Source organism: Maylandia zebra, linkage group LG23 (assembly GCF_041146795.1).
Source record: "Maylandia zebra isolate NMK-2024a linkage group LG23, Mzebra_GT3a, whole genome shotgun sequence".
Lineage (NCBI taxonomy): Eukaryota > Metazoa > Chordata > Actinopteri > Cichliformes > Cichlidae > Maylandia > Maylandia zebra.
The window spans coordinates 2,902,471-2,924,035 of NC_135188.1; the positions used below are offsets into that span (position 1 = coordinate 2,902,471).

Below are 21,565 nucleotides of genomic sequence, written 5' to 3' on the forward strand. Positions count from 1 at the left end.
TAAGTTATTGTAAAATTATATTAACAAGCAATCTTTCCTCAATTTGAAATAAAAAAATATCAGCAAATAAAGGCAACATAGGACAGATGTGTATAATGCATAATGTTCACAGGGAAAAAAATGAAACAAAAATTCTCATCACATTTACAAGACTGCGGCTAAGTTTATAATGATGCCTACTAGAATCAGTTTAGAAAGCTTTGACTAACTGAATAACTGGGGCAATATATGTAGTCAAAGTTTGTATCAAAATATAAAAAAAAATATGCGGATGGGCAAGAGACGGGCAGGACCAAAGGGACGACCAGTGATACAGGAAGGAAGTGTTAACCAGTATGTGTGAGAGATTAAAATGGGCAACTCATCCATATATCCATCAACCAAATTGGAAGTAACACAGAAGGCTACGACGATGAAGCGCACAGAGTGTTAAGCACAGGCAGGTAAAGAGATATACACCACATCTTAAAGCAGGTGTCCACATAGAGAAGAGCAGCACTAGGTAGTATGTTGTACACAGATTCTCAGCACTCATGCACTCACTTTTTATGCCAAAGTCTGGCTTCCCTTGACAGCACGCGGCAGCAGTCCAGCTGTTTAAACAGCCAAGAGTGGCAGAGTAGCAAACTGTCAACAACAAAGCCCCTTTCAGACATGCAGTCCTTTTCCATTAATCTGACAGCACCCGCGAACGCGTCGGCTTCGCACCCGAACGGGCGCCCCGGTCACTTTTCTGCAAAGATTGCGACGGAAATCTCGAACTAGGTCCGACCTAGCACTTTCAACTTGGCACATGTCTGAATGCATTAACCGATGCACAGGATTATGACTGCCCATATCTCTCGTCCATCTTTGATGTAGAGATTGCCCCAAACAGCAATAAAATATGACGTGACGTTTTATGTCATCGGAAGCTATTTTTCATTTTCAGTAAGGTGAAAACGTCGCTCTCTAATGCAGTGCATATTCCCCATGCAGAAGAGAGAGTCTGTGTTCAAAGGGCAGGGGCAGCTGTGGCAGAACGCACACACTCGCACACATGCACACACACACACACACACACTCACTCACTCACACAGACCCTGATCTTGGTAAAAATGTCACATCGAGTTAAACGTTCAACAGTGTGGCTACACTTCACTAGATGCCTAATGCTCACTGCCACGAATGCGACAATTCTTTTGCACATATGGTGAATATCTCACATACCGTGGCTCTCTTTGCAGCTGTCATGGTTACGTCTGAATAAAGCTGCGAGGAACACTGATGTAAAAGTGACCAAAGCCTAACAGAATGCCATCGCTTTGAGGGACTGATGAAGGCGGCAATATTAAAAATCCCATGTCTGAAAAGGGCTTGAGAGACTGATCAATCTGGATCAATGTGACACTGTAACAACACCGCTGCAAAAGGCTGTCACAATAAAAGCCATATTCTTTCACATCGTTTCCATTTTTAAGTCTCTTTAAATAGAAAGGTGGGCATTGGGCAGAGTAATACATTATTCAGAAAGGTGGCCACAGAGTAAAAGACAAATCCTCAGTCCTGTGTCAACCCATTTCTGTGACACCGTATGCATGGCGATAAGTAAAATGACAAGACAGAGACTTTCCAAGCTCACAATGCGTATGCAAACTCTCCAGTGTTTTAAGTGACAAAAGCAGATATTTCCTGCACATCTTGCACCACAAAGCAATCATTAAAAAGTACAAGAGGTAAACTTCCAACCTTTTTCTCTTCGCACTAGGATTAAAGAGGCTGAGAGGACTGAGCGGGGTCAGGAGGTTCTGCAAAGAACATAAAACGTGTCATTTATGCATTTCAGTAGCTGGTTTCTCACACAGGGGTTGTGATAAATGGTGTAATTGTCCTTCATTTTGAGCAAGGAGCAGTAGTTTGCCAGCCATTTAGATTTTTTTGTTTTGTTTTTGTCCCCCAATCAGCATTCTGGCGTTAGTGTGGAACCAAAATGGCGCCTGTCCCTGATTTGGTGCTGATGTGTTTGGCCATGTCCTACAGTGACTTCAGATCCTCGGAATGATGGCAAATCGGGTCGGGTGAAGAGGGGGAGGGGGTCACACACTCATCGTCATGGTTGGAGAGTACTATGGAAACACACACGCAAGAAAAGGAAGCTTTAAAACACATCCATGTGTTACTATAGTTTACACCTTGCTTTATGTCCTAGCTTGTGTCTCCGGCTTCATCACGGTGGAGCTACAGCTACAAACACTCTGACAACTTACGTTCTCGCTCTGAAAGGAGTGGAGGAAGTTTCCACTCAGCTCCCCGTCATCCCTCGGGGTCCCGGGAGGATTGCTAATGCCACTTAAATTGTTTGGGGAATTCTAGTAACGAAGAGGACGAAGTTACCAGTTTAGTTTATCTGGGTTGAAAAGATAAGCAACATGGCTGCATTGGGGTTGTTTTTTTTACCTTGTTCATTCCATCCATATCACCAGAACCTGAAAATTAAACCATGTGTGAAATAATTAAAACAATGTTCATGAGCCCATTTTATACAGTGAGTGCAGATAAATACATGTGCTGTCTTTAACAGGTGGGGATGCAATCCAAACACTTCACTGCTGTGCTGGTTTAATGCACTGTGGTGAGTAGTGTTACCTAGTGATCCATTCATGTGGTGTGGTTCCATCCCAGCCATGGCTCCCAGGGGTCCATCAGAGCCTGGGCCCATAGGGAACTAGGGGAAGGAGGGGGGGTAGTGGCATGAACACTTATCACAGCTCCGTAGCGGAGTTGCCGTACGATTAGTTAACTACCAAAATTGAAACTACCAAACTTAAAGTAAAGTGAATAAAAGTGCAAGCTGCCTGAAACCCAATTACTAAAGATTATAACAGTGCATTTATTTATTTATGCCATTATAAGATCAGCCTCACGTTCTGCTTGAAGTCTTTGTCTGATTCTTTCATTACCACGAGTGTAGGTGAAACAGTAGCCTCCAATATCACATATCACAGTATAACAAGTGCTTTGCGTCTCTGCTGTGTATTCTTTGGTAAACAGTGACAGCGTGCTCTAGAAAGACCAGAATTACTAGTGTTTTACGTTAAGCGTGATGTCATGCAATAGGAAGTGGCATTTCCCACACAAACCCACACATTCAATGAGTCAATCTGAGGCTGTAAAAAGATACTTCTGGTGTCTTCTGTGGTAGTTTTACTCCCTTCATCAGCAGCATGAAGCAAAGTCATTATAGTTAACTTTAACTAAATTAATGAAACATTGTAGCTTTCTTTGTAACTAATTGGGAAAATGTATTAACACAACCTTCCTAATGACTCTTTGGAGCGTGTTTATTGAGAGTTCCGGTGGTTTCTACATGGCTATGATTTAAGTGCCTTCATATAGTGTTGCATATTTGTCGTTGTGCTGCCTTATCCTTAATTTCTCTTTAAAATTTCCCATGGAAAACACCCACCTTATCTGACTATAATACACAAACCTCTGGCTGTGTGTGCGCTTGTTTCTTTGTCCTCAAACTCCTCTCAGACCACCAGGGGTTGAGCAATCCAACATCTTAGGCCCCTTGAAGGGTCTCATCTATATCAGATATCGTGACGTCTTTGTGTTTCCTCACAACTACCTAGTAACGTGCTAAAAAGCGCCCATTTTAGCATTTATGCATCTATAATGCCTTGTAAAAACATCATATCAGTTTGTATTTAACAATAACATCTAATCCCCCCCCCAAAAAAAAGCATGGATAAAAAAAAATTAAAAAAAAACTATACATGTTTAGCAATCGCCTAGCAACAGAACTACATCTACCACCACATTTTCTACTTTTCCCAATGAGATTAAGTATATCAGTTTACCAGCACCACACACAGGACAACATTACTGTAGCAAAACTAGTAAAAACTTTGTTGTAACTTTGCTGTAAAAACTTACAAAATTAAAAACTAACCAGAAAATAAATAATTATAATAACAAAGCTCAGGTTTATGTGTCTACAGGTCTTTCCACCTGCACTCACACAGCCACAAAGGCAGTTTGATGGTGTACAGTTACAACAGGTTCGTACCTTTATCACACGGTTGACACGAGAATAACGTAAAGAATTTATTTGTGTAATGAAAAGAGAGAAATTTTCAGTACAGCGGTCCCTCGTTTATCGCGGCAGTCAAAGGCACCCACGGTTGCCTTTGACAGGGCAAAACGTTTCCTCAACATTGTTGTGTTTGTTGGGGAGAAAACGCACAAACATACAGCGCAGCACTTCACAGTCGCACTGCTAGCAATCGAAGATTTATGTGAAGTCGACAAGCGAACGCATTCTGTACTGTACAGGAGACGCAGCACGAGATTGGTTGACAATGGTCAAAAAAAAAAAAAAAAGAAAGAAAAAAACACGCAAAATTGCACAAAAAAAATAAAATCAAATAAAAAAAATCAAATCAGCGAAACAGCGAGGCCGTGAAACCGCGTTACAGCGAGGGACCACTGTTATGTGTTTTGTCTGTAACATTATGCTAAATATATTATTACTTCTGATGAAATCAGCAGTTCGGTCAAAGAAATAAAACAGAACTCACATTATTCCGGTTGCCAGGTCCAGTGTTGATCATGGTGTATAAATTGTCACCAGAGTTGTTTGAGTCTGACGGGGAAAAGTGTAAACGTACAGTCGTGGATAGCACAAGAAAAGGCTCAAGTTTAGCAGCTTAAGTCAAAGAAGCACTAACCTGCGGGGCTGGGCATGATGGGAGTGCCAGGAGGCCCTCCACCTCCAGATGCCCCCTTTGGAGAATGAAACAAAATAAAAAATGCATTAAATGTTATCCTTCTATGCTGTAATATCTGTAGTGTGTGAGGGTTAAGACATCAGGATGTGTTCTCACCCCGTATGCACCAGGAGAGGGTGATGAGTAAGGCATCTGAAACCAAAGACATAAACATTACAGACCAGAAATGGGAGCACAAACCCTTTCCGTACCCCAAACTGTCATCATTCATCATTTGATCGTCCTAATACCATTATGGCTGTCTGTCCAACTGTCTGTGGAAACCATGATACATAATACTACAATTACATCCCACCCCACAGTAGAACCTTGCAGACCTCTGCAGCTCAGAGAGGAGATCTGGTTGCAAAGAATGAGCATTTCTCTGGGCTTATGTGTGAATTTGTGTGCCTGCATTTCTACTCACAGAGTTGGCATTGTTGGGATTGGGCCATGGCCGACCCGTTCCTGGGCCCCTACATAAGAACGCAAATGGAAATCTTGGTAAAATGTTGCACTTGATTTAAAATACATTTCAGACAATACTTAGAAATAAACAGGAGGCTCACATGTTCACTCCTGGCATGCCAGGACCCATGGTGTTGTGTGGAGGCCTCATCCCACCACCAAAGTTCTGAGAAAACAAACAAAAATCAGCTTCAAATCTGAAACCACAGGGTAAAAATAAAAACTCTTGCAAACCTACTACAGACACATCTGTTAACACTGTCAAAATGCTTTTGGTTTGGATTTGGTTGGCAAAACGAATACCTTCCTATCACAAGAACTAATAGGGTAAAAACCACAGATTCATCAAGGCAGTGATGATTGATTCTGTATAAGTAAGCAGCCTACCTGAGGGCCAGGCCCCATAGGTCCCATTCCTCGAGGGCCACTCATTCTCTGCATTGGCCCCAAGTTAGGATGACCTGAAGAGTAAAGGCATTCAAGATATAAAATAATAATAATTATAAATGAAAATAATTCCACACTAATGCATGATGTGCAGATGCATGTCATTAAAGTGAAATGACACACACCTTGTGGCCGTGTGGGGTCCATGTTGGGCAGCATGGGATGAGGACCTGGTCCTCCGCCGGGTGGCTAGTAGAAAAAACTTGAATATGAAAATTGCAGTTTGAAATTCACACGATTCTGTGGTGGGTGGGTGTGCAGGATCCCTACCTGGCTGGCCATCCGGATGGGTGGACCTCTTGGGCCTCCAGCAAAGCGAGGCGACATGAAAGACTACAACACAAACATACATTTAAATAAAGATTTGACAAACGTCTCTTAAAATGTACACCCATTTCTAGGTTTCATGTTGTGTGAATACTGAAAGCAGCATAAAGCTTTAAGCTGAAACAAATGCCAAAGCATGAAGCATCAGCACTGAGAACCAGCCTTGCCACATGACTGCACATAGCAAAACCGGTGAAAAAGAAAGAGAGAATGAGAGAGAAAGGCAGCGTTACCTGACTGTGAGGTCCCATCATACTGTTAGGGGGAGGAGGCTGAGGGTGAGGAGAGCCCTGGGGACCAGGAGGACCCTGTGGCATCACATAAAACGAAGAGGCAAAGAGGACGATACAGGAGGGACAGTGGGGAGGATGAGACGAGAGAGAAAGAGGGAGCGAGAAACCAAAGTGACAAAAGAGGGACAGACAGAGAAGCAGGGTTACTGCAGGGCAGAGGACAGTCGGAGTGCAAGAACCAAAGTGTGGCGCAAAAAAAATAAAAAACGTACAAAATATAAAACTCTTGTTCATGTACCAAACAGTAAGAGTGTGAGACTGAGCAGAGAAGAACAAGCAAATGACAGCCTTGAGTGACAGAAAGAGAAAGATGGAGAGGATGTACGCTCTTTTGCCTGTCAGTCAAGACATTAAGAAGCGTGCTACATGCAGCATGTTATCACTGCTAATTTTCCTGAATTAACAGCATCAATTAAGCTCTATGCAATTAGCTTTATAAAAACACTAAACACCGGCACTGTGTCACTAATGTTGCTGAACTGACAGAGAGAGGGGTCTAATTGAGCCTCCTCAAATTGCTCCTGGTAGGGAAAGTATGAGTGTATGCATGCACTGATGGATAAACCTCAAAATTTCTATTCTGAGAATAACGCGATCACATAATCACTCGCAGCTTTGTGGCTTCTGCTTTATAATAAATAGCTGGATGTGTTGTGAATAGTTTGGTCTAGTAGAGACAGAGGTTTACAACTTCATGTCACCCGTAACGAGTCGGTTCCACACAGCTGCCTGTGATAAGTTTATCTTCATGAGATATTGATTTACAGAAGGTGCTGCACCTTTCGATTTCTCCATTAGGAGAAAATGGCCTGGCCACACCTTCCTGTTTACAGCACAAGAGGGGTCCAGACAGACAGCACCGCTGTGATGTTTGCTACTAGCTCGCCGAGTACACGGAGCACAACAAAGGGAAAAGCGGCAGTGTGAGACCTACATCTTCACAACACATGAAAAGCTCTACAAGCATCAAAATAATCCCTCCGACCCCCACAGGAAAATAATATTTTAGATTTTTATATGAAACAATAGTTGACATGATATATCAGCTGATATATCAAAAAGAGGGGCTAAAGTCGAGGGACATTCCCAACAGTTGCAGACAATACGAGCGTAGTTTATGGACTGACCTGGAAAAAGGCAGGTGGCATTGGGCCCCCTGGCATGCCATCACCAGGGGGCATCCCTCCCATCACGGGGCTGGGAGCTGCTGCTGCACTCTGCCAAAGAAGAAAACAGGAGAACGAGTCAAGCCGCTGGGTTATGCTTTCAGTCTTTTTTTCTAACAACACCGCCCCACAACAAATCCAAGGAGCAGGAGGAAACTCTCGGCAGACGTCACTTTTTAACAAGGAAAGCTCATGTGAGAAATTGGACAGTGGTTGAATCTGAGCTGATCTCAGCTGTAATGGGTTAATGGCCAAAAATCTTATCCAACTCTGTGAATAAAGTTTCATGCATTTCCTTTTTAAACCTAATTCAACCAACTGTCACCCACCCCCACACCCCTGCCCTCAATAATATATTAATGGGGTCCTTATTGAGGTCTGATCCGTGCTGATTCAGAATCCAGTGGATCAGATAAGCATCAGTGGGATGCAGTGAGTCAGTGGCTCCAAAGTGCTGCTGCACAGCAGGGGCGAGCTGGGCCGATTTCCTGCTCAAACCGCAGCCCTAATTCACTAATGTGCCATTTGCTTCGGTCACACGCTCCTAATTGACTGAGTTTTTCTTCCCTGTAGCTGAAGCAATCTGAGATGGGCTAATGTCTTCAGAGCTGTGGGGTTTAGCTTCCGAAGAACAGACACCAAGTGAGAGAAGAACATTCAGTCATATTTTTTTAATGCGTAGCTCATTCAGTGAAGTGTAGGCAACTAGGCACTGACACTACAAGAACGGATGCATCAGCATCCACACTCACATATAGCTCTCGATGCCCAGAGCCTTACAGACATCGCTGGTCAATATCCAACACGCTCCCTTTTATCGACTGCACCTTCCCTAATTATATCTGCTCAGGCTGCCACTGCAGGGCCACTGTGAAATACCTCAGCAGGGAGAGAAGTGAAGCCACAGTGAAAAGTCACATCTCATCAGGCTCCTTCACCGCCAGGACGCAGGCAGCATAAATTCCACTTCTCTACTGAGCGGCGTGGAAAACTCAGCATGGTGCGAGACTGAGAAATCGTCAAGCGTTCATAGAATCTGGGGTTCCCTTAGATGGTCTGCTGCATCATAAAGGCAAGCACAAATTAGTGAAGATATCAGTTGCTCTTCAGTTTACTGATATGCTTCCTCCCCCGTCTTGAGCAGTAACTCACTACTCGGCCCACTCAATTAGACGGGTTTCCTGTCAGAGTTTGAATAGAAAACCGAAGGCCAGTATTAAAAATAATACTGTGAGAAATCACTGAATAATATAAATTTACAAATGTACAAATAACTTCTAAGAATTAGAGCTAACCTAACTGCTAAAGCCTTTCATGGGCACTAGGTAACAATTATTAAAAATATCCGAACATTAAATATACACAAGTACCATATTAAATGATACGATGCTGAGAGACGGTAAACATCCATACTGAGGATGTTCAACATAAGCACTAATATACTCTACGTGGTAAAAGCCAGAGAAACCAACGAAAACCAATAAAAACTCACGACTCTACATTCAAACAAGTTGGAGCAGTAAGGCTGGTTTTAATTTTCACCCCCCGTGTCGACAGTAGAGGCTTTCACTTCAGTAAATCTTCATCGTCTCTGGTCATTTACGCTCACAGAGGCAACGCTTTGTGTGAGCCCGTGTCCACAGTAAAACCTTAAAAACACAGCATTTTAACAGTGCTGTGAAGGAAGGTGTGGCACTTTCCTTTATCCAGGATCAAAACAGTAAAATGAATCCATGTTAATTTAATTTGGCAGATCATATTTTTCACAATGCACAGATCGACTCCTGCACCAGAGCTTTTGGTAAGACTTGCGGGTTGATCAGTGATGCCGTGCTTTAGCTTATGAATCTGCACATATATCAGTTCTGTGGGGTTCTTATCTCTGTTTTGCATGTGGAAACATCCATGATTCTGATCATATAGAGTAATCTAATCTATACAGAGTTGTGCACAATCCTCACAAATGCAACTCTGCTGATGCTGTTTTGCATTAATCTATTTTTCATTCTAAACAGAGGTGAGCAGTTTAGAGTACTAAACAGATGCACTTTGGCTTTAATCAAACACATTTGCATTATATACTACATTACATATATTTCATGTTAAATTCTCTGGGCATGCCTTTCTATCAAAGCAAAATTAGAAAAAGGACTTTCACCTTCTTTAGTGGGAAGGACATGTTACAAGCAGAAAATATAACTGAATCATCACATACATGAACACAACCCGTTTTGCAAGATTTAAACTGCCCAGGCAAGTCATCCACATGCAAATTAAACGAGGAGGATGTCAGGATCCTGCCTGACACATTTACTGACGTGGAAGAGTCACCAGGAAATAGTCAAACTTACACAGCCTCATAAACAAACAAACCAAAAACCCTTCAAATTTAGCAGCATTGGGTTCATCCTGACCAAAGGATACTTGCAAAACACAGACTAGGTGACTAACTGTAAGAAAAATAAACAATGAGTAGCCTGTCAAAGCAAATGCAGACCCACTTCCACACAGGTGTACTGCCAAGTACAATTAAGAAATCAGGATCCAGTCATGCACTGCGGCATGTACAAAAATGCTGAGCAGGCCAGTTGCTTCCGATTTTGCATTAAGATAGCGAGAGCTATGACTCTGAAAGAGGGCTCACTATGGAAGCATGTGTGACTGGAGCTTCAGTCTCCTGCTCAAGTGTCTGGTGTGTTAGTCGTTGTAGTACGGTACGGTAAGATCTAAATTCTGGTCAATGAGAAAGACACTGAAGATTATTGTTTGATACCACATATTTGATAGCTGTGATGTCCTTGTATTAGTGCAATATGGAAAGAAACAGGGCTGTTTCTTCCTCGGGTGACTGACCTGGATGTTATAGTTCAGCATCTGTGAATATGCCATAGTCCGCTTGGATCCAACGGGTGTAAATCTTACCAACAGCTGGTGAGCTCGAGGCTCAGTGCGCTGCCCACAACAGCATAACATTATAATCTCTGCCTGAGAACGTCAATAACAGTGATCAGGCTGTGTCAGCAAAAACTCTTCATTGACAATTACATACACAGAGTTATTATAGCAGGCTCGCAGTGCATAATCCCCACATTTCAAAGATCAATGCATATTTGACAGCTTAGTGATGTAAAAATGATAACCACTGATCTACAAAAATGCACACACGAAAAAATAAGTGAGAAACGCATCACCCAACAGATGAGGTTTGAATACATACAGGTTTGAACCCTTGACCCCAAAGTGAAGGGATCCAGTGACTCTGTTAGATTGTGAGCATTAGTTTGTCCGCTTAGAATTAAGGGTCACTAGAAATCAATAAAAGCTTCCAATGAAAGGTTTCTGTCCTGATGTGAGGGTGGATTTCTTTCATGTGGGGTCAAATAAATGTTTTAATGAATGAAAAATAATCTGAATCATAATATTCAGCCTTCGCAGTCATTAGATATTAAACCACTTTAACGCCTTCTTGTAGATAAATTTGGGCTGCAACACCATCATCCCCATTAAAAGCCAAATGAGGGAAACAGGACAGAATAATCCCCTCCAATTCAGTGTCCAGACTCAATTTCCATGACGCTGTTCTAGCAGCATGTGGTGGCCCAACACCTTACTCAGATGTTTTATATGAAGTCTTCCTTTAGTTTGCCACCCATCCCCACACAGTCTTTGTTATCACTATTACCATTTTTACTGTTTTATATGCTTGCTGCTTTAAGGTTTATGACAGGAAGTTAACAGCACTGTGATCAGTCAGGGACAACGCCACGGACTTAGAAGCCAGTGAAAGAAGTTGCAAGAAAAGAAAAGGAGCGATTGTTGTTTAGCATATATTTGATTAAGGCTTGAGTTGATATCTGGCTAAGGCTTTGTTAAGACAAAAGCTTTCCCTGGTTCTCCCCCAAAACAGGCTTAAAAAAAATACTCTAAAATGAAAAAAGGAAATTTAAAAACAAAAACAGGCAAATGTGATGACGTATCACTAGTTTACCTGTTCATTATTTTATATTATCCCCGTATGCTCAATGATCAAGGTTAACTCCTGAGTGTCTTTCTGGTTTCTCTCTTGAGCAACCACTCGATTAGAGCAGGTGTGCAGCCCAACAATAATCTAATGTAACGATAAATTATTGCAGTGAAGCTGAGCAGATACCCAAAGCCTTTCTGCCTTCTCGAGTTATTTTTGGGCCAATTTTCATATACACATAAGAATCCTTTATGACATCCTGGCTTTTCTATCACATTAGATTTAATTTAATTTATTTTTATTTAATTTGTTTTGTAATTGTCAAAAAAGTGTCTCACAAATTTTAGTGCAAGTTTTCTCAGTTTTCTAAAGCATTGCCTGTGTTAGCGAGCAAACCTCGGAGGTGACACTGCAAAACAGAAGCGAGGCCAAATCTAAATGGTGCTTTGATATGTTGATGTGCAATTATGTCCACGTGGGAAAGTGAACTTTTTTTCTTTTTTTTTTTTTAAACTGAATTTTGTAACTGTGGTCACAATACTAATAATCATTGATGCTGTAATACTGCTTGGAGGACTTCAACAGGACACAAAAAATTCTACCCTTCACCAAAAGTAGCAGACGTTAATCTTCAGACAAAGCCTCACAAAATTGATCAGACGCATTACTGATTTTCAAAACTGTAACAACTGAGAACAATCACCAGCAAAGGCACAAAACAGGAAGTGAGGGGCCTCAGCAACCATCACATATATTGAATCCAAATCTAATGTATGGACTCGACACTAATAGGTTATCCAAAGGAGGAAAAAAATTGTCTGAGCTGACTTTTAGTTTTGTTTGTTTGGTTTTATTTGCACCCTACTGACGGAACTGTAGGTAAAACTGTTATTCGTAGTTTTAACTTTGTTTTCATTGTAACTTCCTGAAATGCAAAGTAATGTCATAAAGACTCATCGTTTTTTATTAATTTACTTACATCTAAAATGTGTATGTGTGCTCCGGTAAAGTTGTTCATTGGTTCTAAGTTCAAATAGCATAAACAGCTCTTGATATTACAAGCTGTAATTTTACATTTGTTAAAGAAAACAACGATATAAGGATTTAGCTTTGCTTTATGATTTCTAGCCATTTAGCACATCAGCCAAAACAGCCCCACAGTTAACCTAACAATTAAAATATAACCATTAATTTCTTTTCCTTGAGTTTCTTTGTCCTACCGTGTGTGTGTGTGTGTGTGTGTGTGTGTGTGTGTGTGTGTGTGTAAGAGGGGATTGTATTTTTTTTGTTACATTAAAAAACTGAAAGCAGCTGTCACTGTGTTTATCACAGAAAAGGGCTAAGCTACATTTATGGCTTGTTAAGTGGTTTGTGTTCATACAATCCCTGTCTGGCCCCTCCAAAGCGAAACTGGCGTTTGTTTTGATCCTCTACCCTTAAGTAGCCCATTCCTGGAATGAGGCCTGCAAAGAAATAATGAAGTAAAACAAAGCTGTATTTAAGGTATTGACCGCAAAGTCATAAAAAGACGTCAACAATCTACATCCCTGTAGAAGAACAGACACTGTTTGCCAGACTGAAAAGCTACGTGCATGGTGAGTTCCCAGGCATGTTATGTTAGATCTTTATCATGTAGCTCTAAAGCCACAGCTGTGCTTGTTGGACTGTTCCAAGGAGTCCAGTGCTGCGTTTGGTCTAAATAAGCTACGTCTCCCCAACGACTCTCTGGTACCGGAAAAGGGCAGATGTCTCAGTCCTGCCCCGGGCTACGAGGCTCTTGTCTGGGCCCTTTCTTACAACTTCCCAGGGGATTTTTCCTTTAAGACAGACAGACGACCACCCCCCACCCATCATGATTCAGCACGTGTGAATGTGTGTACTTTAAGGCAAACAAGTAATTCCAGCCAAGCAAATTCTCTTTGAATGCTTGAATCACTGAAGGAGGTTACAAAAGGCCAGAGTGGCGGCGGATGTGCTTGTGCTCCCTTTACAAAAACAAAGACGAGGGAGGGGGGTGGGGACAAGGGAAGAGAAACAAGTAAAGAGGAGGGTGAGGATAACCAAGAGCTTGACTGGGGTAATTTTTAAAATATAATAAATCAAAAAAAGAAAGAAAAGAAATGAAGCTGTTTAAAGTGGATAAGAGAGAAATGATGTAGGCGTTTGAGCCGCAGCACAGACCACCCAACTGCCGGCTCATGAGCTAGCATGCTCCTAACAGCCTCACTTCTTCCACTGGAACCGATTCTCAAAAGAAACCAGTCCCTATGTTTAGCTTGTAAATGTTTAACCATCAATCAACATCATAAAACCCACTCTGGATCCTGACTGGATGCTCTCTTTCCCTCGCAGGTCCCCTCCACTTTACATCTCCCTCCAGTCTTCCTCCCCAGCCCCCTCCTCTTTTATTCCCTCAGCTCCTGTGCGGTGGTGGATGCTGGGCATATGCCACACTGCCACTCCCCTTTTTCTTTTTCCAATATGCCCCTCAGCTCCATGACAGCCATCAATCAGCCGCTGACGCCATGGCGACAGGGCCCCTGGGGAGCGTTCGTCAGGCCCAGCATGAATACGCCGGAGCTTTACGAGGGCTGCCGGCTAACAGAACAGCACTCACCTCCCCCACACCTAGACAAAGGCTTGGGTCCAAGGACTAGTACTGTCCACACACACACTTCATTGACCTCCTCAATAAACACAAAGAGAACCAACATCAAACTGAAGGGTAACCACAAGATGTCAGGGAGAACCAACCGTGCAGAAACTCTCAAAGCTCCACGCCACAGCAGCACACTCCCCAGACTGACATTTCACTGTTCCTTCATTTGCTTAATGTTTTCCATTCAAAGGAAATGGCTTCAGTCAAACCAAAAGACACAACTTAACATCCTATTTAGTGTTTTTACTTCCTTTAAAAATGATGTTCCCATTTTCCCAGAGATTAATTCTCTAATTCATGCATGGAAATACAATTTTCCCAAAACAGACTCTCCGATCTTTGACATATTCACAGAAAAGGACAAGCATATTCTACACAAGCAAGCAACCAGAAGCAATCAATTACCATTAAGTAGGCTAGTTGAATTAAGGCTGACTGTCAAACAAAAACGCAGTCTTTCCTTTGTATGAGCTGCAATAATAAGGAATGTGGTTACTGAAAGGGCAGAGCCACGCTGTAGCCTCTCTCTTGGCTCCCAGGTCACCTGCCAGATCAGGAGGCCTGTTACCCTGACAACCCTATCTGCCAAGAGCAGGACCAACATCTCAGTTTTAACCCCTTCCTGTCTGGTACACCACTAACCCGCCTACAAACTGGACTGTGCATCAATCATCCTAAGAGGGCTCCTTAACCTCTAATGTCTTTCCTATGCTGATACAGCACAACCTGAAAAGTCTTTCTATTTTATTTACATCAGCAGCACCATTTTAATCTTTGGAGGCAGAAAGAGACGTTGGGAGGCGAACGGCAGAGGCCATAGACATTCAGTTCACAGTTTCTTTTGATCTATGCAAGGTTCTTTTTAATGTTCTTTTTTTGAATGCTGACTCAAAGCAGGAAATGAAATGACAACAGCACCTCAAAACTGCATAATTATCAAGATGCAAAGCACCCATACCATGCAAATATAGAACTGCTATCGTAAGAGAAGCAATGCGCTACCAAACCATACACATGTACCGAGTGACAGCTCATAAATTCAGGATGTAAGGCTGCTCCAGCAGTTCTTCTGTTTCAAATCCATTAGGATTATGTCACTGCAGGTAATATGTTTCAACATGTATTGGCGCTACCACACATTCAGGCAGCTGGAGGTCTTTAACAGAAATAGAGCTGTGTGCATGAAATTCTCAGATGCTGTGCAGAACACACCGGAGGTTCTTCGTCTTCACAACTGAGGCAGCGGGGAGCTTGGGCTAAGGGGAGAGCACTTGACAGGTCTGACTCAGGACATGCTGACATCAGCATCATTTTCCCAGAAGCCCATAAAGCTCATGGTTGGGCGCAGCATTCAACACACCAACAGATCATGATAGCTGATCATAAATCAGCAGCAGACACAAAGTGTTTAAAATTGCATTAGATGGTTAAATACAGCTACAAGGTGCTACAGGGAATACATTATGACATAATGAAAAAAGTTATATATAAAGACATCACTTCTCAGCCTCAAGCACAAACTTATTGTCTTCTCCTGGTGAACAAAAGGCAATATTTGCAACAGTTTCCTTGTAAGCAGTACTCACATAATCATGGAAAGCTTTTGCTTCGCTGGAGTGGTCACATGTCTCTCTCCTCTCTGGTGCAGCACAATACAAGTCCCAGAAAACACTGTGGACAAGAGAGCTCATGAAGCCAAAAACCCCCCAACTCACACACAAGTAGACATTTTATTACATTACAAAGAGATGACACTTACCACCACCATGAATGTAGGAATCCAGGGGGTTCACCAAGTGTTATGTTTTTCTCCCATCGGATCTAGGACAGCACAATTTCAATAATTATCTATGGGTGTCAGTTACACTTTAACAATACTGTCCTGGAAGAATAAAAATAAATGTTTAAAAATATAAAGGACGTGTTAATACGGTTAAACTTTTAACCTAAATGCCACATACCTCTGATAAAAAGGTCTGTGCAGACTTCTGTGCCCCTATGTGTAACAAATACTCATACACGTAAAGAGCCAACCTGCAGGGGAGAAAAAAATAATTACAAATTGAGGTCTAATTTAACAAACTTGACCAAGTAGCAAAGCAAAATCACCAAACATCAGGTTGAATCTTCCTGTACGCGAACAATGAGTGATTAGAGTCGGGTAAGGCCCTCTGAACAATGGCTGCCAAATACCAGATGCCAAAAAATTAAATTGGGACTCGTAAGCAAAGCCAAGGCTGGTGAAGACTCTCAACAATCAGGAGGTTAAAAGAAAGTGTGGAGGCAACGGCGTAATTTAACGTCGTGATGCGAAGCATTTAAAGAAAACAACAGCAGCCTGTTGTGTATTAGCTAGGTACAGTATGTTGGTGGCAGTGACGGGGCTGAGGGAAATTAAAACGGAGCCTATCCAGAGAGCGCAACAGAGAAAACAATGTACTGTAGCACGGCGATGTTATTGTTTTACTCTCTCCGCACCGTCGTCCGAATAACCGCAAAAATCTCAAACAACTGCCGATAAAAACACAAGTAAACTACAACCGGAATCGGCTGGAAATGTGTACAAAATCAGCAATAATCTACATGGAGCAGAACACAGCTCAAAGGAGGAATGGCGAGCAGACAAGGCGGTTCATTCAATTGCATTCTCGGTAAGAGGAAATCGCCTCTTGCTAGCCTGTCCAGCAAACAACAGAGAGCAAGAGGGAGCAACTTACGAGGTAAAAAATACACAATAATAAACGCTTCTCGGCTTACTTTTCTCGTGCTTGGCTGTCCGACGGCACCGGGGTCCCTTTGCCTTTGGGAAACATTGTTTTGTTTGGAGGACGCCCGCCTTCTCTTTCTCTTTTTTGCTATTTCATCTGTCAGATCATCGCGGCCGCGACCCTCTCGCACTCCAACCGCACTCCTCCTCAACCCGACGACTCAACCGAGCCTGCTCCGGAGGAGGGGGAGAAAGAGGCGGAGCCACGTCTGACTGACGCTCCCATAGGCCAATAGAAACATAACAATCGCCTTAAGGTGTGCCTTTTCGTGCTTATCGTTTACTGGTTTTAACGTCGGTTCTGCGATAACAAAAGTGCGCGATTTAGCGCACAAATCCACAGTGGAGGCCTCGTTTCGTGACTTTGTTACGCTTACAGTGTAAATAAAGCATTCTGGTAATGAAAGGAAATGTATATTTTACCTTTCTAAAAATGTTTACACGTATTTTTAATCAGCCCACGAAAGGTTACCAGAACTCTTTAAAGCTTTATATTTATATGAATTCAGTCAAGTTAAAATAATAATGAAATATTGACACAACCATAAAATAGAATCGAATAAAGCTCGATTTTTTTTAAAAAAGTATTCTCAAGTAGTCGGGATTTTTTTCTTTATTTTTTTCAGCTTCTTATAAAATGATATGTATTACGTTTTTATTGAATAACGATTTGAATCTCCCAACTTAAAGACATTCACTCTAATTCCACCTTAAACACTAAACCCACTTCGGGGGACGGTCTCTCTCCCTCTTTCTCCCTCCAGTGGCGAAACCTTTCACTAAACCTGTGTTGTGTGTGTTTATTCAGTTGCCGTGTTATTCAGGAATGGGTGAAATGAGAAGAGCCACCGCTTTGGGGTCGCTTTGTGCACTTTTTCTGTTGACTTTGTGTTTTGCACAAGACACTCTTTGGCACTAAACGGACTTTCTGTCGACGTCAGCTTCAGCAGGAAGTTTTCAAGTGAGTAAGCAATTTTCAGTCGTTTGTTTCAACGTCATTAGCGCGATAGCTGTCACAGGATAACATATTTAAATGCTGAAATATTAAATTAAGTGAGACGCTCATTTCAAATGTTGTGTTACTTCTCTACAAATATATAAGTTACATTGATAACTTATAAGAGAGACAGGTGACTAAATGTTCACCCCACTGGAGCAGTAGCTGTGGGCAAACACTTCTGTCCCACCAAATACTTTCCATGAATGCCCCCTTTAGTGTAGTGGCATGCCCAGAAATAGTTTGCGTGATAGCGACTTTTAAAAAAAGACGAGTAACAAGCTCCATTTAGACTACATGTAAATTAGCATAGTTTTAAGAACACTTCCTAAAATGCCGCAGAGTTTTAATTTCATAAATATGCATTTCTGCTCCTGATCCCTGAGTAAGGGGTGAAAAAATGTTGAGCAACACAGAGGACAAACCTAGCTGCAGATTATTTAAAGCTTACAGTCTTATGCTGCAGTGCTGGACGAAATCAACCTGCAGTTTTCAGGTTTGGTTCTGGGCTTGTTGATTTCACAAATGTTTATAGAATATCGCATTTGTTTTGACTTGAATCAAATCCATTACGTCCGACACCAAATGTTCTGCTGTAACTTCTTTTTCTGTATTTCCTTTATGTGGAGTTGTGAGATATGACTTCAGAAAATAAAGATTCAGACACCATGCCGGACCCCCTGCTCATCCAGGAGAGTGGGGAAGTGTACAGAAACCCCACTGAAGTGCAGATGAGTCAGATCGTGCTGCCCTGTCATGCCAATCACTGTGGGGAGCTGAGTGTTGGACAGCTGCTGAAGTGGATGGACTCCACAGCCTGTTTATCTGGTAGGAAAGGATCAGGAAAACTCTCACATGTACAGTTTAATCGGAGATTCTCTTCTCCGATGCGCCTCATTCCAAATGCAGATTAAAGCTGCAAATAAAGGCTAAATGATTGCATTAAAATTCTTATGAGCTTTCTGTAACTCTGCTTCTGGCAAGTCGCTCATTAACTCAAACATTTGAATGCAACTGCAACCTTGAATACAGACCATGGTAGCACCATTAACCATCCACCATCATTTCAACTGAAATATTGTAGGTGGAAGTAATGGGCATGAGTTAGAGTCTGATCATTGAATTTTTTAAACGTGTTTGATGCTGTTTGTTTTGTAATCGCTGTCATACCCACTATAATCTTCAGTCATGTTACGTGAATGCTCATATCACAGTGCTGATTTCCTTCACTTTATGGAGCAGGGATATTTGCAAAAATACTCACAGGTTTCAGTGTATCACGAAAAATTGAAACTCGGGGACTCATGAATTCTGCTCTTACATAGAAGTCTGAGGGCCACTGCTGCAAAACGCTCTGTCACCCTTAGTGCTGCAGGCCCTTATCACGTGACCTCAGGGATCTGCTGGTGATGTATGGGTGTAAAAGCTCTGCTTGTCCATGCAGAGCTTTTACAGTCAAAACCAGATTGTTAAAGTGGACTCTGAAATTAGAAATGGTGTGACATGTTAGTACTTAGAAGACTTTGACGCTTTGCAGCAGCTTTCTGAACAGCCTGCAAATGTTCCAAGGAAGTTTTGTTAAAAAAAATTGACAAATTAATTACAATAATCCAGACGTGATGAGATAAAAGCCCGAATAACAATCTCCAGTCGTGCCAAATGTTTGATCTGGCAAAGTGTTTATGCCGGATGCCGTATGACGCTACCCCAAAGGGATCTGCACCTCTTTCCAGGATTGAACTAGGGAGCTTTTATCCATCCATCCATCCATCTTCATCCGCTTATCCGAGGTCGGGTCGCGGGGGTAGCAGCCTAAGCAAAGAGGTCCAGACCTCCCTCTCCCCAGCCACCTCCTCCAGCTTGTCCGGGGGAATACCAAGGCGTTCCCAGGCCAGCCGAGAGATATATTTGTTAGGAAAATGTGTAAACCACTACACTGTGGAGCCACTCAATAAGCCACTCTCCTTATAAAATTTAGTATTTTGCACATATGCTTTCTGCTGCACTGCTTAAGTTTTTTGTGTAATCTCTGATCTTCCAGCTGAGAGACATGCAGGTTGCTCCTGTATCACTGCATCGGTGGATGACATTCATTTTGAACACACCATAGGGTAAGGTATTAATCTTAGTACTGACTGCCAAGGTTTAATTCAAACTGAGTAATGACTGCAGAGACAACACGTTGCATGCAGTGCCAGGAGAGGAGAGAAAAAAGGGTCATTTTGGGATAAAGTGTCAACTTGAACTCAACTTTTAGTAAAGTTTGAAGGACAAATGCTACTAAACAAGAAAGACAGTTTTATGGTTACAAATCATTAGTTATGATATTCTCCATAAATCTTAATTTAATTTTTTTAATCGTTAAAAAAATAAGAGGTGACTCATGAAAATATAGTAAACATTTCTTTCCAATTGCAGATAGCAAGTGTCATGGCCAAACATGCCTTGCTGTTGACTGAAAATTATGTCTCATAGCATAAAGGTTTCAGAGTATGTGCAGTACAAATACTTCTCCTTGTTGATAGTAAAGAATGGCGTCTGTGTCTGTCTCCTCCAGGGTAGGAAAGGTTGTTAATATCATCGCAAAGGTCAACAGAGCCTTTACGTCCAGTATGGAGGTTAGCGGGTGGCACTCTGTGCTTTTGGGATATTTAAACTTTTTATTTTTTTAGGGAAGGAATATAATGACGTTAGTGATTTGTTTCATCTCAGGTGGGTATTTTAGTGACTTGCGAGGACCTTTACACTGACAGGCAGTGGAAGGTTTGCCACGCCTTTGCAACCTTTGTTGCCAGAAGGACAGAAGCTGGGAAGGTAAAGAGCGCAGATCAAAATATGGGCAGAGGGGCATTTTAATAAATTTGATTTAACATCTCTGGCTTTTTTTTTTTTAATTAGTTTTTTGTTATGTCCTCACAGGTACAGCTGAAGCAGGTGATTGCTCACACACAAATGGAGCAGATGGAGTACAGCCTGGCAGCAGAGCGGAGGAGGATGAGGCTCATCCACGCTGAGATTATCACAGACCTACTGAGCAGCAGCACAGCTCAGCTGGGTACAGACATAAGTCTTTATAGCACACGGCACTTTAAAAACAGATTCATTAAACGTCCTTGTTTTTGTGCACTCATCAGGAGAATGCCAGGAGTATCAGGACGCTGTGGCAGCTGAGCGGACACGTGTTGAGAGTGTAGAGCTGGTGCTTCCGCCCCATGCCAACCACCAAGTCAGCACTTTTGGGGGCCAGATTATGGCCTGGATGGAAAATGTGGCTACAATTGCAGCAAGGTATGCACAAAGCTTTTCTATTTGTATACATGTAATTTTTTTCAAACAGCAAAAACATTTGTTAGATTACTAAGAGTTGGATAAGAGCTACGCTCATTGGCCACTTTATTGAGAACACCTACTGTAAGAATGGTCCAAAAACAAGATATCACGTGAGCTTTAGTTCCCTGGATGAAAATCCACGGTTACTCTACCTGAGTGTTGATGCTGTGTGCCCATCTTCTGCTTACTGCTTTCAGCAGGATAACGTGGCACTGAGCATTACAGTGAGTTCACTGGACTCAAGTGGGATCCACAGTAACCAGATTTCAATCCAACAGAGCACCTTTGGGATGTGGTGAAAGGGTAGATTTGCATCATGGATGTGCAGATGCTATCATGTCAATATCGACCAAAATCTACAAAGTTTGAAGGCAGCTCTCAGGGCAAAAGGCAATC

At 42.1% G+C, this 21,565-nt stretch overlaps 2 protein-coding genes across 4 annotated transcripts in view; one reads left to right on the plus strand and one right to left on the minus strand.

Moving 5' to 3' along the window:
• On the minus strand, positions 1-16,971 carry ssbp3b (single stranded DNA binding protein 3b). 2 transcript variants are annotated; one of them, XM_004555064.4, is made up of 18 exons: positions 16,833-16,971; positions 16,037-16,109; positions 15,835-15,896; positions 15,662-15,746; positions 7,414-7,503; positions 6,227-6,301; positions 5,937-5,999; positions 5,792-5,855; positions 5,607-5,680; positions 5,321-5,385; positions 5,179-5,227; positions 4,869-4,904; positions 4,713-4,767; positions 4,563-4,627; positions 2,626-2,704; positions 2,437-2,465; positions 2,247-2,348; positions 1-2,105 (listed from the first exon to the last, which is right to left on the minus strand). In XM_004555064.4, the coding sequence occupies exons 1-18, from the start codon at positions 16,886-16,888 to the stop codon at positions 2,076-2,078; spliced, it is 1,152 nt and encodes a 383-aa protein (XP_004555121.1). In that variant the 5' UTR covers positions 16,889-16,971; the 3' UTR covers positions 1-2,075. The 2 variants fall into 2 exon arrangements, with proteins under 2 accessions (XP_004555121.1, XP_004555122.1); XM_004555065.4 differs by lacking the exon at positions 6,227-6,301.
• The window catches only part of acot11b (acyl-CoA thioesterase 11b), a 9,353-nt gene continuing 4,758 nt past the window's right edge, over positions 16,971-21,565 (plus strand). Inside the window, exons 1-8 of one of the 2 annotated variants that reach the window (XM_076880785.1) lie at positions 16,971-17,099; positions 17,651-17,803; positions 18,469-18,667; positions 19,881-19,950; positions 20,397-20,457; positions 20,552-20,653; positions 20,759-20,894; positions 20,974-21,127. In XM_076880785.1, the coding sequence (XP_076736900.1) occupies positions 18,478-18,667; positions 19,881-19,950; positions 20,397-20,457; positions 20,552-20,653; positions 20,759-20,894; positions 20,974-21,127 (713 nt within the window). In that variant the 5' untranslated portion in view covers positions 16,971-17,099; positions 17,651-17,803; positions 18,469-18,477. Of the gene's footprint in view, positions 17,100-17,269; positions 17,804-18,468; positions 18,668-19,880; positions 19,951-20,396; positions 20,458-20,551; positions 20,654-20,758; positions 20,895-20,973; positions 21,128-21,565 lie in introns of those variants that run through there. The other variant, XM_004555066.4, reaches the window with a different exon arrangement.

What these genes read in the sequence shown, in the direction of transcription:
- ssbp3b (XM_004555064.4), bottom strand. Translation starts at nt 16,888, where the DNA reads ATGTTTCCCAAAGGCAAAGGGACCCCGGTGCCGTCGGACAGCCAAGCA. An exon ending in CAAAAGCTTTCCATGATTAT is followed by an intron (nt 7,504 to 15,661) that starts GTGAGTACTGCT and finishes CTTCTTTGGCAG; the next exon opens with AGTGCAGCAGCAGCTCCCAG. An exon ending in ACTCCTTTCAGAGCGAGAAC is followed by an intron (nt 2,106 to 2,246) that starts GTAAGTTGTCAG and finishes GTGTTTCCATAG; the next exon opens with TACTCTCCAACCATGACGAT.